The sequence below is a fragment of the Dermacentor andersoni genome, chromosome 10 (assembly GCF_023375885.2).
Source record: "Dermacentor andersoni chromosome 10, qqDerAnde1_hic_scaffold, whole genome shotgun sequence".
Taxonomy (NCBI): domain Eukaryota; kingdom Metazoa; phylum Arthropoda; class Arachnida; order Ixodida; family Ixodidae; genus Dermacentor; species Dermacentor andersoni.
The window spans coordinates 135,919,446-135,935,430 of record NC_092823.1 but is presented as its reverse complement, the minus strand read 5'-3'; the positions used below and the strand labels follow the sequence as shown (position 1 = coordinate 135,935,430).

The 15,985-nt window shown below is 47.6% G+C and overlaps 1 protein-coding gene across 1 annotated transcript in view; it reads left to right on the top strand.

Moving 5' to 3' along the window:
* LOC126545159 (uncharacterized) overlaps window positions 1–15,985 on the top strand; it is a 94,371-nt gene that overhangs the window by 65,166 nt on the left and 13,220 nt on the right. The window contains exons 2-3 of the mRNA XM_050192925.2: window positions 6,504–6,585; window positions 8,364–8,487. Coding sequence (XP_050048882.1) covers window positions 6,504–6,585; window positions 8,364–8,487 — 206 coding nt within the window. The remainder of the gene's footprint in view (window positions 1–6,503; window positions 6,586–8,363; window positions 8,488–15,985) is intronic.

Genomic DNA, 15,985 nt, shown 5'->3' with positions numbered 1-15,985 from the left:
GCGTACAGCCGCGGCTCGAATACACGCTCGCTGGGCGCCACGTCACGGACGCGGTACGCGGGATCGCGGCTTGCGCTGCATCGTCATCACGCCAGCTGGAATGGACGAGCGTCACATAGCCGCTCGCTGCTCTCTTTGCGAGTGGGCGCAATGTCTGGCAGGGTGCTGGATACCCGAAGACAGCGGCACGTGAGAGTCGCTCGGCACGGGGCCACAACTTCGACAGCGTGATGCGTGTCTCGTTGCGAGTTTTGTCGAGTAGGACGACGAGCGTGCGAGGCTGGGATCTTGCATTTTCATCATCGTGGCAATGTCAAATCACCGAGCGTTGTACGTTCTTCACCGCGTCGGGCAGAGAGCCGGAGTGCCAGTGGAGATTGGGGTGCGCAGTATCCCATGCGAATCGCACATTCCCGCAGTGGAAAGCCGTTTCCTTTAACATAGGCTGTGGGTCACTCGAATCGAACATGGTAGGTAAGAATAAATGCACTTGTATTAAATGCGCTTTCTTTTTTTTCTTGTCTTTTTTTTTTTTTGTTCAGAGAGAACGCACTGGCAGTGCAGTCGTGAGCAAAGCGAGGCAACGCCGATATAGTGTTTAAGCATCGGTTACTCGTGATGTGTTGGCTCGGAGCTAACATGTCAACAGCTAACAAGTACTTTTACATTTGAACATTAACCACCATGGAGCTATTTTGTGCAGGGCGCGTGTATAATATAGCCTCAAGACAGTGGAAATTCGGACTTGTTGGTTCATGATCTTCGGGGTGTACAGCGCAGAGGGAACGACCACAAAAAGAAGGACAGGACGACACACAAGGCACAAAACGGCCAACATCACCAAAATGCGCTAGCCCCCTATTTTACCCGAACCAGCCTATTTAAATACGCTTTCTTGCCACGCACCATTAATGACTGGAATGACTTGCCTTTATAAAACTTGTATCCCGATTGTTTACCTTTTGTATCAGCTTTATTGTCGTATTGTTTCCGCATTTTGTTGTAGTGACATTGTTTTACTTCTTGTGACCTAATATTGTATTATCCACCCTGCATGGACTTCGTGCCCGCAGTATGTATTAAATAAATAAATATAAAAATTAATATTTCCACAGCACAACTTTATACGCACGCACAAAGTCACCACGCATGCGCAAATGATGACCTCCTGTTAAGCTTTCCGATAAGGAACATGTTTTTCTTAGGAGTTAATCATTTACGCATGCGTGGTGGCTTTGTGCGCGCGTATAAAATTGTGTTCTGGAAAAATAAACCTCTGCTAGCTTTCTGCTGCTGGTAATGTCGGTGTACCCTTCTCATGTTGCTCGAGGGTGTACGTGAAATGCAGTTTGAAAGAAAATGTACGCACTCGTAAACACATCACTTAGAAAAGGCGGTAAGAGCAGTATTGTCTTCTCAGAACTTAAATGAATTGACGGTGGTTGGCCCCGTCTATATACGCCTGTATTCTGGTTCTACTTATTGCGAGCGCCATATGCTGAGTGAAATTGAGCTTGCTGTCTCGTTCGTGCTCTCTAGTGCTGCTGCATCATACTGAACGTGCAGTTACGCCAACTGTCGCCATATTTTTTTGCGGATTAACGGCAAGCAGCTCCACTGTCGGCGGCTGTGTTCCAACGGAGTCCTTCAACTCGCGTTGCTGATGCACGACATTGTTCCTTTCCTCAAGATTTTCCTGTAAAGCTTGTTTCTCCTTACGCACAGCCATTTGCGGAAAAAACCAGTTTACAGTGCACCAGGTATTGCTTTCACTCACTCACTCATAAAAAGACACGCAAGCAGGTGCACACGCACGTACATACACGATCATAAGCAAACTAAGAGCCATTTGCAATGCTTTTGATATACAAGCTTTTGCGTAACATCGCAGAACCAAACCACAGCTAGCAATTTAAGCACGTGGAATGATATGTCCATGGTCGAACTAATGTAGTGTTCTACGTTCCACTATGGCGTGGCTGGGTTTGGGAAAATGTTGGCCACATAGGACGGCACTTCAGTGTGAAGGTGATAGAAGCCGTCTTGTCCTTCAGCGTTGGCGCCTATGCTCAGTTTTTAGCGCGTTGTCACGTGTGCTTGTGCTCAGTAGTGTTTTCCCGCATATGATTGCTGTCTGCGCACAGCTATCGATGCCCATGAGATTAGTGAAGCGGCTCATATCTCACGAAAAGCGGTATTGTGCGTAATCCAGGCGTCAAGAACAAAGCTCTCCTAGTTGTCTCCATGGTTATTTAGTGGGACCATATTGTTTCGTGGTGACACGTGCGAGTGCTCGTGTGACAGGGGATATAGTTCTGGATTTTTTTTTTAATCAGTGTTTGCGCGTTTATGCACCACGATGTCGTTGCAAATAAACTTTAGTTGCGAGTTTAATGGCTGCGAGATGTTCATTCCCAAAGTGTGTGACGAAAATACATTGTTGATCCATTTATTTTGGTGCTTCAGTGCATGAGATGGTGATTCGTTAAAAAAAGTGGGTGGAACAGCTGCGTGTTTTTAACGCAAGTTTGACGGCGCATATCTCGAAACCGCAGCCGTGACCTAGTGGGTAGCACGGAAGGTGCGTAGTTCGATTCTCACTGCTGGATACCCACCGGCTTATAAAACATGTACAAGCAACCTCCCGGCCAGGCGCCCGACTTTCCAGGGGTGCGTTGCTTGGAAGAGGTTCGTTCAGACCGCTATGCTTGCTGTACAAGGACAGCACGCCCTAGAAACCGATGCCCTCATCATCATTCGTTCCAAGCGGATATGTCATGTGGTTTGTCTGGCTACAACAACCCGTAAACTTGCGATATGTGCCGTAAAATGATAAGTTAAAGTCCTAATTAGAAAAAAAAAATTCACCTATAGTAGATAATGCATTACGGCTTCTAGCGCAAATGTCCACCGCCTAAAGCGATCCACAACAATGACCAAAGTTGTGGTATCTGCTACAATAGTTGGCAAGACTTCTAACGTTGTATTATCGATCACGCCTGCGAATACTTGCTATTACCATCTAAGCATAAAACTCCGTGCACATATATGAATGCTGAGCCGGGCATGCGGGCGTACGAAGCGCGCCTGCACATCTTCACGCAGGTGTGCATGCGTAATGTGCAGTAGGGCACGGACGCGAGGGCAACCCGGGTGCGGTGCCGGCCTGCAGCCACTTGTGGCGGTTGCGCGTAACGAGGCCGCGCTCCCCCCGCGAGAGAAAGGGGTTGCACGGGCCGTCGCATGTACGCGCGACCGCAGATTGCACGCCCGTAACCGGCATAGCGGCTCCCCCGTGCGGAATCGAGAGGACTCCGCTCACATGCGGCGTCGTTTACAACCCGGCTCAGAACGTCTCCCCCTTTCCTCTCGGGTCAGAGGAGTGGGCGCAGGGAGAGGACATCGTGCTTTTTATAGATGTGTGCAGGCCGCACAACCGAGCAGAACGTGCTCGATTGCGCAAGCTGGCAGTGCGGGTGTAGCGTCATAAACCAGCACGCAAACTGAGACAGAATGTGACAATATTTGCGACGCCTGTAAATTACATCGGTATTGTGATTGCCGCAGCAACAGTTGCCGAACACTTGCATTCAATTGCTGACAAATGGCGCAGCACGCTCCTCATAGCTTGGCTCTCTTAAGATCTTCCGATCTTAAAGAAAAATAAACAAGTAAGACAGCTATAGAGTTTCAGCATCGCTCATTTATTCGCTGCTCCACCATAATACTTGCCGTTCGAAGTGCGCGGTGACTAATCGGCTTCGACATCGCGCGTTCTGCGACGCCGTCTGCTCGATGTTCTCGACCGCAGTTGACGGCGCCACCGGCGTTTATGTCGAGGAAGAATGTGTACAAGTATCAGGCATTTTTCATCCGATATGACTGCTCATACAGCACAGTGACGTCCAAATACCACGGTCCGTGGTACCGGATCGGCCACCGAAACAACTCGTCCGCTTTGCCACCCTGCTCTCCTCGTCGCATACGTTTGGAGTCGCTCTTTATCATTTTTCCCCCGCAATTTACAACTGATGTATACTTATTAACTCATGTGTGTTCGTGCGGCAAATAGTTTCACGTTGCAAGACGAGGACAGCGCGCGCGCCCGTCTTGTGTACTTTGTCCTCGTCTGGCGTGCGCCGTTAATTTCTTTGAAGTCGGCGTTGGATATAATTCCCGCTTATTAGTAACTCATACCTGTGCAGACTTGAAAACAAACGTGTGACCAAAGGATGGATGGACGTGCTTCGATTACAAAGGGTGGCTCAACTTTGAAAAATTCTTTAAAGATCCACTCTACTTCCTGTAATTCGACACGACACGTATACTATATGACATAATCGACTTGTTTGAGAGTACTTCGGCGCAGGGTTATAAAAAAATATACATAATGGAGTATGTAAGCTTCGTTCTGACATGAAATTGACTCCAACATGCATTCGTGTAATTACGGTTGATCATTGCTAAAGTAAAGCACTTATCCAATTTGCTTTCTGTCGCCTATGAGTTAAAAATGTGGAAACAATGAATACGCAAAAGGAGGTAACCATAGTCAGTGATTGTATACTTTCACCTTCTGTCCAGGATAAATATGCAACTGAAAAATAAATAAAAGAACAGTAGAAAAATTAATTCCACTAAACAAAGTACAAAAATAATATAAAGCAGTACCCGCCGTGGTTGCTCAGTGGTTATGGTGTTGGGCTGCTGAGCACGAGGTCGCGGAATCGAATCCCGGCCACGGCGGCCGCATTTCGATGAAGGCGAAATGCGAAAACACCCGTGTACTTAGATTTAGGTGCACGTTAAAGATCCCCAGGTGGTCGAAATTTCCGGAGTCCTCCACTACGGCGTGCCTCATAATCAGGAAGTGGTTTTCGCACGTAAAGCCACATAATTTAATTTTTTAATATAAAGCAGTAAGTTGAACGATATTAGCGAAAAATAGTACATATAAATATTGTCGGCAATGTTGACCACGTTTTCAGTATTGCAATATAGTCATAGCGCTAGAAGCTGATAACAGCGATTATTCGGCAAAAGCGATCACTGCCAGAAAGTAAAGCAACGACCGCGTGGCAATACATAGAAAATATGCGAACTTGAAATGATATACAAAAGCACATCATGTAACTTGAGCGTTATAGATTTTAAAAAGCCGGTGCAATGTACAATGATACAACCCGCGGCGTTTTGTCGTCGGAGGTGTGACGACCGGAGGTCTTAAGATCGTATATTGCACCTTGTTTTCTAAATTTCTTTCGTTGAACACCTTGGCTAACGTTAGCCGGAACACCCTACATATATCGGTTAACAATTTTATGTGTCCAAGCAATCACATTTCTGAACACATCGAGGCAAGGATGCTCTGAGCACATGCATAATCGTTGCGAATTGCTGAATGCAATATTTTATTGAAAACGGTCAATTTGCTGAGTCGCAAAGCCGTTTGAAGCCATAAGGATGAAATTTACGCGAATCTGTGCACTGCCCGTCTTTCTCTGTAGCTGAACCGCCATACTTGCAGTCTCCTCTAGTTTTGGGAGAGATGGAAAAGTACCTCGAAGAGCCCCAAGCACACGACCCGAGCGTCGTCTTTCACGACTTCGTGGTGCCTCACGCGGTGCTATAAAGCGACCAGGTCGGGAAGGAACTAAGCTTACGCACGCTGCACGCATTTACCGGGGCCGACGCGGTCTTGCACGAAGGGAAAGCAGCGCGCTCTCTCGCAGCGCAACTTGTGCCGGCGAGAAACCGAACCTCGCCGCGGGCACGTGCGCGCGCTCTCGTCTCCGAGGGGGGAGGGGCTGCCCCGTGAGGGACGGTATCGCTTTTCACCAACTCTTCTCCGCGGCAATTCGTTTCCTCGCTTCCTTCTGCCGCACGGGGCAATGGGGGCGTATCACTGCTGCACGCCCGTCGTACGGTTGCGTAGGCTCGGGTGCAGTCGGGCGAAATACAAAACCCGCGCGTCGCCAAATTGCGAGCGGCAGTGACGAGCGCCGCCACCGTTCGGGTCTGAGATTAGGATGCGCCGAATAGGTAAAAAGAACGAGTATGGAAGCCTGTGCGACCGTCAAAAGCAGGTGCTTCCATCATCGTCATCGTCGCCATCATCAATAAATGCCGGTTTTGCGTATCCCTGCTGGAAGTTTAACAACACACGACCACCCCGGCTGCGCACTGACTGCGGCGTTCTGCTTTTGAGCACCAGGAGGCCGGATTGGTTCCCGACTGCGGCGGCCGCATTTAAATAAAAGTAATAAATGAAGAGATAGAGTTTAGCCTTGCGTTTCTCCACCAATAACTGCAGCCGCTTCCCACCTGCCAAATTGATTAAAAATGTAGTCTCGAAAGAGTATTTTTACGCGTGTACAGTGTCTCAGTGTTACTCTTTAGCGTCGCCATTGGGACCGCGCACACACGACGTAGCACTGTTCGGCCCCTTTAGCAGTACACCCGCACAAAGAGACTAACCCCTGCGTGCCACCTACTCGTCGCAGGATACCCTGGGGCGACTGCCACCGACCTCTGCGACGAGGGATCTTCTCTTGCCAGGAAGAAGAAGAAGAAGCGTAGGCACCGGTGGGTACACGTCCCTGCGAGTGTCACGCTCATTACACCTTGCCACTTATGCTGTAGCCTTACTCTCAAAGTGCATGAAATAGCTTTTACGTGCCACATTAAAGCCAGCATCCCGAAATATCAAATTTATCTTTTCTCGTTGTAAGTTGGACCTCTATCTCAACACCCACCGCGAGGACCGGAGGCGTAAATGATCCCGTATATACAAGAAATATGCGAAACATGAAAATTTGAGGATACATACGATTGTGTTTTAGCGTATAGATCACGTCCCCAATGGTGTCATTGGCAGTGAATTGCCTGCTGAGCACCGGAGCCGGCCCAAACGTCGTAGGTCGTTACGATAAACGTGTGCAGACACACAACTCATGTCGGAATGGACGAAAACACTGAAATGCGGTCGCGCTCTCATAGATATCCATATTACGCGGGGAGTCTCAACAGTACACACTGCTGCTCACAAATTAACTTCTTGGAGTCCAGGTTCGAACTAACCTTTTTAATTTTTACGTGGAACACAACGACTGAGACGTTAATTCGAGGCTTGTTTCTAGCAAGAATGACGTCTTAGCAATTGCAGTTATGTGAATGGCGCCACGTTATTTGTGTGACGAACACCAAGTCACGCGTGCATATGCGGGGTGTTTACTTTTATTATTAGTTTAAAGAAATACTGACGAAAACTTTTCGGTCTCGTTTTTATTGCTTTATTGGATAGGCGCCGAACAAGTAATTGCTCTAGCCTAAGTTTGCCGAGGACACAACCAATTAATTACATTACCTTTCAATGCGACCACTTCAAAACGCGTACTTTTGAACGTCGAAAAAAAAAAAAGGGAAACGCTCATCACGTCATCTACACCTCCTGTGGAGGTCTCGTGATACCAGATACCACTGACGCGCGCACACACATTATGGCTATGCTGCCACAAGATGAGCCCATTCAGCTTTTGACAGGGCAACAGGGGAGAGGTGGTTAAAACTTTTAGCGGCACGGTCATTGTATGGCCTTCAGCTACCACACTGGGCTGACTGGTGAGATTAAGTGACCGCCACAGTCGCTTTCGATGACGTGGTCATTCTTTTTCGTCCGAAGCCGCGCTCCGCTTGTCGTGCTTTTGAACGGATTGCATAAAAGGTGCTGTAAATAATTATTTATGGCACTCTCGAAAGATTAAGGCTTCGGATCGTGTATTTGGAGTCGACAGCTACGTAAAGAAGAAGAAAAAAGTGCGTTGGGGGGGGGGGGGGGGGAGGGGACACAAGATTGTCGTGTCAGTACACCTTTTAATAAAAATAATCCATCGTATGCAGCACCTCCGAAGCACAGATCACGTGATCTACAAGACTAGGCGAGCGGGAAGACAGCACACATCAAGCACCACCTGTCGCACTCGCATGTTCGCACCCGCAGCCGATCACGTGACTTCGAACACTCGGCACGTTGGCCGCGCATGCGCCGTAGCACCCGCCCTATCGAAACTACCCACAGGCTCCATACCACAATCCTATACGATACCACTTTATATGGTAAAACGCAGGTTTTCATACGCGGTCCTACTATAGAATTACGGATACAAGGACTATATAAGACCTTGTATGAAATTTTCTCCATATAAACTGATATGATCGTATATATATATCGTATATAATTGTGGTGCGGGCCCTGTGGGACGTACGGGATTTTTCAGTATATAGAGCGTAACAACAATGCGACGGCCCGAGCGTGCCAACCCCGTACACATACCGGAAATGCTAAAACACCCTCTGGCTCGCAGGACCATCTTCACGAGCTTCCAGCTGGAGGAGCTGGAGAAGGCGTTCAAGGAGGCCCACTACCCGGACGTGTACGCACGCGAGATGCTGTCGCTCAAGACGGACCTGCCCGAGGACCGCATACAGGTGCGCACATTGCCGAGGCTCGAGCGACGTGCACAGTGTCGAAGAGGAACCTTTGGCTGGCATCAGCTCACCGGCAGGGTGATCACGTGAATGCTCCTTTGGTATAGTAACGTAGAATTAAATCTGAAGGGAGCTAACGCGAATGCAGGTCTGTGTCTCTCCGCGTCAGACCGTCGTCTGCTTAGACTCGAGCGCCATGTGTGCGGCAGAACACCGCTTAGAGTTTCCAGCCCAGCAACGGGGGTCAAATAATTTCAACCACCCGCCTTTATAAAAATAAATTTAGATAGCTGATAGATGGTAGACTCCTTGTAGATCGCTTGGCCTGCTTGTTCTTATTGCTATATCTCTGAGGTCAATAGGTGAACAAAAGCCGTTAACAAGTCTTGCTCTTTTAGCCCAATATGGTCCAAATACTTCCTTCCGAACGGGGTGTTTGCAAAGGGCGCACGAACCTTAGTCGACGAAAGTATAATGCCGTAAAAGCACAGGCTGTTTATGTGTGTAGATTGTCTGTAGAACTTTTCTGACCGACGTTTTCCCGAATCACACAAAACTGTTGGGCCAATAGCCGAGATTCGTTAAGGTGAACATAGGTGCACCGCCATCAAAACACCCTCTTTCTCTACCCTTCCATTTATTCCAGCGCGTAGTAGCAGGCTAGAGGAGTCAACCCCGAGCCGACCTCTTTGTCATTTCATAAATAAACATCCCCCTCTCTGTTCGCATATTACATAGTCATCAACATAAGTGAGGCGAAAACGCGTTTAGGCGCAGAGCGCACCAGTTTACATGTAAACAGCTGTTAATCTACGAAAGTAGAAGCCAAGCAATATTTCAAGTGGAAAGAAAACAGCATTAGGAGGCGTACTTACAGGGCGCTAACGAAGACGGCTAACATGCATGTAAGGCTAACATGCATGAGAGGCTCGCGGGAAAGTCCAGAACACATTACGTAATATTTCGCACAGTAAAGCCAGTTGATGTTTGCGCTTCGTCGTCTTTAACGCCGTAACCATGTTTCATAATTACCGTGACCAACACGGCCAACTGTTAGCAAAAAGGCAAAGAGCAAAATGGCTGAGTAAAGAAAAAGTGCATGTTATTATAGATACCATTGCAATGAAATATTTTCCCTGAAAGCACAAAGTTTCCAAATGTTTAAATTTCCAGAAGTACACTATTGCGTGTGATCGCAACACAATGGCGTAACAATGGCCACTAAAATTTACGAAGAAAGTTAACGACAGCCTCGGAGTTTTTACGGCGAAACGGTCGTCCACGGCCAACAACGGGTTCAAGTCTTTGGTGGAGAGAACAAGCAACCTACTTTTGCCACGCGCGGCGGTCTTGGAGATGATAGCACGGAAAGGCGTAACATTTTCGCGTGTTTTTGCTGAGGAAAAACAAAGACAGTCATGAGCTTGTCTCTCACTGCTAAGTATATAGCGCGCAAGTCAATCGAGCTGGAGACCTTCACATAGTTTCAGTGCCTTTGCTTTCAAAGTAGATAGAGAACAATTATGTTTGCAGACGAGCGCCGATGACACAGCGTCACTTGTCTTCTGAATAAACGTTTTTTGGGAGTATACCGCAAAGCCACCCGCTTTGTCAGAGGGCAGGACACGACTGGAATCTTTTGCGCTACTTTGTGGCATCGTAATCAACTGTAAGAACAAGGGCCATTAGTTACAACGGAAATCTTTAGTTCAAACAGAAACAGACATTGAAGTATTTGGACATGTTGAAAGACGACTGTATATTTTCAGTGTTAGACTGTCTAAATAAGTTTTTGTGAAAGTGTGGTACTTTGATCAAGTGCACATATATCTGCATCCCGCCTCTATCAAAACGCGACCGACCCGGCCAGAAGACGAACCAACGCGCCCTCGTGTTTAATCCTTCTAGCTCTTTTCGACGTTGCAATGTATAATGCAGGGATTCGTGTAACTGCAGCTTTGAGTGAATGTACGAGTAAACTAGGGTCGAAAGCCGGCGCACATGCCACGCTTGTTCGCGTGGCGCAGTTTCCTCGCACAATGTTTTCTAAAACCAGAAATTCTCAGCGAGTAGCTCAACCGTCTGCTCTTTTGCAGTCTTTGCCGGAAGTGTTGAAGCCACGCGTGATTGGGCCTGTAGTCGGGCTGCGCACTTGGGGCCCCGTGCCACTTTCGTTGCCGCAGAGGCTCGGAGAACGCTGTTCGCTGCTTCAATGGGCCAGACCTGTTGTAAGAACCCTCAAAGAGTGCCCGGCGAGATGAATTTTATACATTTAAATGGCGGTTCGAGACGTATTTGGAGGGAGAGACAGATCCTGTCGCTCGCGGAGTGGCTCGGAAAGTTCTGACAAAGCCGGCAGGTCACACCGTCCGAGTTTGGCACCAAAACGCACAAAAAAGTGACAGGAGAACGCTTTCTACATGTCCTTACGAGTTGACGGTCCGTCTTCACTTGCGGGCGTCTTCTTCGCTATATATATAGGTAAGTTTTATAACGTAGCATATTATGGTATACAAAACTTTATGACAATATCCTTGGCCTAAAAGAAGAGACCAAAAAAGCAAGTGGAGAATATTGGTTTGCGATTTTGAAACGTTATATGGCGGAATTCAGTTGGCGCACCGGAGCACCGGAGCCGAGACCAGCGCTCGAACGCTGGTCCTGCCCTTATATAATACAGCGGAGTTCCAAAATCCTTGCGTGATTTTCTTGTGGACAGTGGCATCAAGAATTCCTAGTAAATACTGCTATTTTAGTGATATATTTGTACCTCATGGTTACATCTTGGCGACTTTGTCGTGCCATTGACTTTTTGTGTCCTTTAGTGCGTTGTTCTTTATACACCTCAATTTATTATCCTAACTCTTCCGTGTTAGTGACTTTTTATGCGTCTTACTTTTAACTGAACCAGTTCAACATGAACGGAGAGTGCGCGTGCTTGCCACAGGTATAATGCGATGATTCTGTATTATACGCATGATTTATGTAGCTTTGCAAATTCATGTCGAACTTTTAGTAGGTTTGTAGAGTGTATGTAATGTGTTTCTTTCGCTCTAAGCGATTGCGAAAGCGCTTGACTAATTCTATGTTCCTTTCTATTCATATTGTTTTCTCGTTTGCTGTTTCTTTTATGTGCTTAGCTACGACTTTGGGATAGCAAGCTCTTCAGTAGCCAAAAAAACAACAAAAGTGTGAGAGCGATTTCATAGTTGTGAAAAAAGGGGCTATCCTATTCGCTCACTGTAGCTAGCCATTAACAAATCTGACTATTGGGAATCAACCAAAGCTAATTACAGGACGCGTGAAACCAAGGCGTCGTCTGTCTGCCTCCAAAGTCACAATTCTGCGCCGACAACTTACTGTACACTAGCGACGTCCATTCAGAAAACCACGGTAAAGACACAAATGACGATGGCACAATCAGTAGCATTTTGATGCCTGCTCGCTGAAGTAAGGTAGCACATCGGAGATTCCATTCCGATAGCAATTGTATAGACACTCCAAGCGAATTCTTGCCGTCGCCGTCGCAGTGAGGCTCCCCATATATTTAGCAATATGTATGCTATATGCCACGCGCTGCTATACTACATGCGGTATATGGGGCTCATATTGCCACACCATTCTATCACTAAAGTTGCTCATACCAGGTCATACATTCTTGACACAATTATTCCTCATAATCTTTAGAATGACAGCCCACAAGCAGATGTCACGAAACAAAACACCGACATCGCATTCCTTTCATCTTAAATCTTCTCAGACTTAAATAATAAAGGTTAAGGTGCGAAACAATAACTGAGTTAAAACCTTCAAACGATGCAGTTTAATGGCGCAGCTATACAGTATATACCTCCGGGATCGGCCCACGCAAGAGGTTTGAAACATAGCCGATACGGGAAAGTGGTGGTAAAGTCGCTAAGAAAGACGCTGGCTTTAATAAACATAAATGAAATCGTCCGATGGCATGATTCAAACACAGGACCCCTAGCAGAGCAGCGAATTTTTACGTAGCTTACATTTACTTCAATTCATCCTGCCACTATAGCCACGAGTCTTACAATTCGTGTAATATTGGCTCTGAGTAACATTTTCAAACGTATACTCCTTTCTTGTCACAAAGTGGGCCATAGCCCACTTTGTGACTCCTGCGGGTGCAGCGAAACGATCGCGAACCTTCTTTGCGAGTGCCCTCGTCTCAACCCGCAAAGGGCTCAGCCACGGTGTAGGCCAACCGGACGAGCGCCCACTGACGGAGAAGAACGTTCACGGAAACTGGACTACACGAACATCAGCGCGAGTCGTTATGAAGGCACTGCTGCGTTATTTAAAAGGCACCGGACTTGGTGACAAATTGTGACTGTACACTGTGAGACGTACAATGTATTACTGGGACCTTGACACTGTGTAACACTATGTGACGCCTTCGCAGACTGCGTAACAGCGCCCACAAGTTCTGTATTTTGCGCGCGTGTGTTTCTTTTCTTTTTTGTATCCTTGATCTCATCTACCGCATCACTTTCCCCCTCTGCCGATACAGGGTAGTCAACCAGAGATTCTCGCCGGTTAACCTCTCTCTCTCTCTCTCTCTCTCGTGTAATATTCTAATATGTTGCTATCTCATTCGTTGCTTCGCCCGTGTGGCGAAACTGATTTTTTTAATATACTTCCGTCAAGGTGTTCTCCGTGATGAGAGGCGCACCATGGACGCTCTATACATTTGCGTTGATCCAAACGTATACCAGCCGATATTCGAAGCGTGCAGGTATTGTCTGTGTATGGCGACGACAAAGCGTGCGCGAGAGACCTTGCCATCTAGCGTATAGGTCGCATAACGAAGCAGCACACGCACGTGAATGAGATATTCACCCGCCTGCGCTCGCACAAAGAATATAGCTCGGTTGTGTCGCAATGCGCGATACTACGAGTTCGCCGACGGTCGAGAGCCAAGCAAGCTCGCTCGATCAAATGCGCCGCCCTGACGTAACGCGGGGTGGTGGCGAACATGCGCGGCGACTCAATAATGCCGCCCGTACATCATCGCCGATGCTCGCCCTTTATTATTCGCGTTGTTTAAAGGGACCCATTGTTCCGGCTGCGCGCGCGTCCATCGCTACTGCGTCCGAGAACCGCGCCGAGCGATGCTTCGGCCGCGATGCGGCGCCCGTCGCTTGACTCACTCGGCGCGTGGTGATGGCACCGTCGACGCGCGCGCGCTAATTGGATTGCCGCTCACTCGATTAGCGCCCCAAAACGTCGGCTCAAATTAAGTTTGCGCCGCCCCCGCCGCTCCGCGCGGCGCTGTCGACGCAACGCGCGAGATCTCGGCAGCGTGTGCGAGACGCGAGAGGAGCCACGCGGGCGGCATGAGGGAAGGATTCCTCTTCCGTCGTGTGCGCCGCGGAGGAGTCCCGCACCCGTCGAATCATCGATGAATTCCGCCGCCAATCACTTGCGTCTGAGAGAGCGAGCTCTTCGCGAACTTTGCCTGAAAAATTATTTGCGTGGACAACTGCTTTCTTGTTTTACGCGTTAAAAAGCGAAATAGTGCGAACGCGCTATAGAAAATGACCCAACTCGGTTTACAGCAGCAAAGGTACGCTTTTCAGAAAGCGACAGACCACGGGAAACGACTTGGCACACGCGCTTGATTGATTGATTCGTGTTTGATTCGTGAGGTTCAACTTCCCGAAGAAACGCTGGGGCTATGAGAAACGCCGTGGTGCATGGAGCAATAATTTTGGTCACCCGGACCTCTTCAACGAACATCTCAACGCATGTGCACGGGCGTATCTATATGCGGCCGCCGAGGCCGAGGATCGAACCCGCAACCTCGTGCTCAGTGGTACAACATCTCCTCCACTGATCCGCCGCGGCAGCTGCCACGGAAGTTTGCGCCTGGGGTAGTGGCAAACGCGAAGCGCTGCCACTTTGTTGATGCTCTCCTACATTTCTCTCTCTTTCGACATTTCGTAGGGCGCATTTTACTCTTCCTGGACTCAAGCTTGCATTCGTTTTACTCTTCCAACGCCACCACATGCTGGCAAAGTGGACGAAGCTCACTCCTTAGTTATGCTCCTTTCCAGGGACTTTTTATGTGATCCATATTTTTCCACATAAGGAGCACCTTGTTGATCTGAGGTGTCTGGGCTCCGTAAAAAATTTACAGATGCATGTCAACGCCAAGGAACTTCTTGCGAAGTACAAAAAAAAAATGCTTTCTTTTGTTCTCCCTTCTTTCTTTCTTTATTTAAGACAATTTTACAAAATTGTGTTGGAGAGCACTGCTAAAGGCGATCAGTTACCTGACTGGGCCGCGACACCCTTACGGCTGCAGCAGTAAGGCAGAAGCAGTCTACAAAATCACATTACACATCAACTGTATGAAAAACAACATCGATAGCGTGTATATTTCTCAACAGTCCTTGTAAAAACATTTTGCAGCAGATCATGTATAGCAAGATTATGTAAGTTCAAACAATGAAGTAAAAAAGCACGAAATAACAAAACCACCAATATGTTTAGGACTTTATAAATAACAGTACTGCCATTTGATTCTCAAGTTGCTGCATTGACATACCGGGTGTTAAAACATTTAGCACCACCGGGCAATCATTTGAAAGGTCAGCAATTTGTGCGACTAGATTTCGTTCCTCATATCACGTTGCGCTTTTTCTTCCCCACTTTTAGAAGGTAGCTGCCGCTTCCGCTGTAATATAACCAGCTCCTAGCACCGGTGCTCTCAGAGACCCGCAACATCTTGAGGCAGTTCACCATGAACACAATCTCTAAGCCTTCGTGCCAGCACCCTAAGCCTCTGTGCCAACGCCTTCGTCATAGACAGACACATCTCCTTCGAGACAAGAACGAGTGTACCATGGCTGGTGCCACCACTCTTATCTCCAATGTCTCCGTTAGTCACTCTGCTTATCACTGGTTTGTTGGTAGAAATCTGCGTTTTGTTCTCGCATATGTTCTTGCCTGTTCTCCTCCGCATTGCCGAACGTAATCGATTGTACAGTACAAATGAAATAAAATGTAACAAGACCTATATAAGACATACTCAAAACACCTTAATCTCACTCATTCTTATCCGTTCATCAAAGTATAATGATTTTCATGGCATGTATGTGCGAAATCTATTAATTCATCGTAACCAAAGCTCCAGACGTTGTGTTACGACATACATACAACAAGCTGCCTTTAAGCCACTGTAGGTAAAACGACCAAACCAACACAATATCAGCACGGCTTTAATTGTTACATTAAAGTGTGCATATACAGCAAGCCCGCTACCTCCACAATAAATGTCAAAATGTGCGTTTTGTAAAGGTTTCAGCCATAAGAGTGTAGCTGCAGATGTTCACAAGCTGACTCAGCTGCTCTCTGTAAACGCGCTCGACCGTGTCTATACGTTCGATTACTCTCCAAGTCCAGCTTCCTGCACGCAACCAAAGCTGGACTATCGAAACTATCTCTCCGACGTCGGTATTCGCCTTGC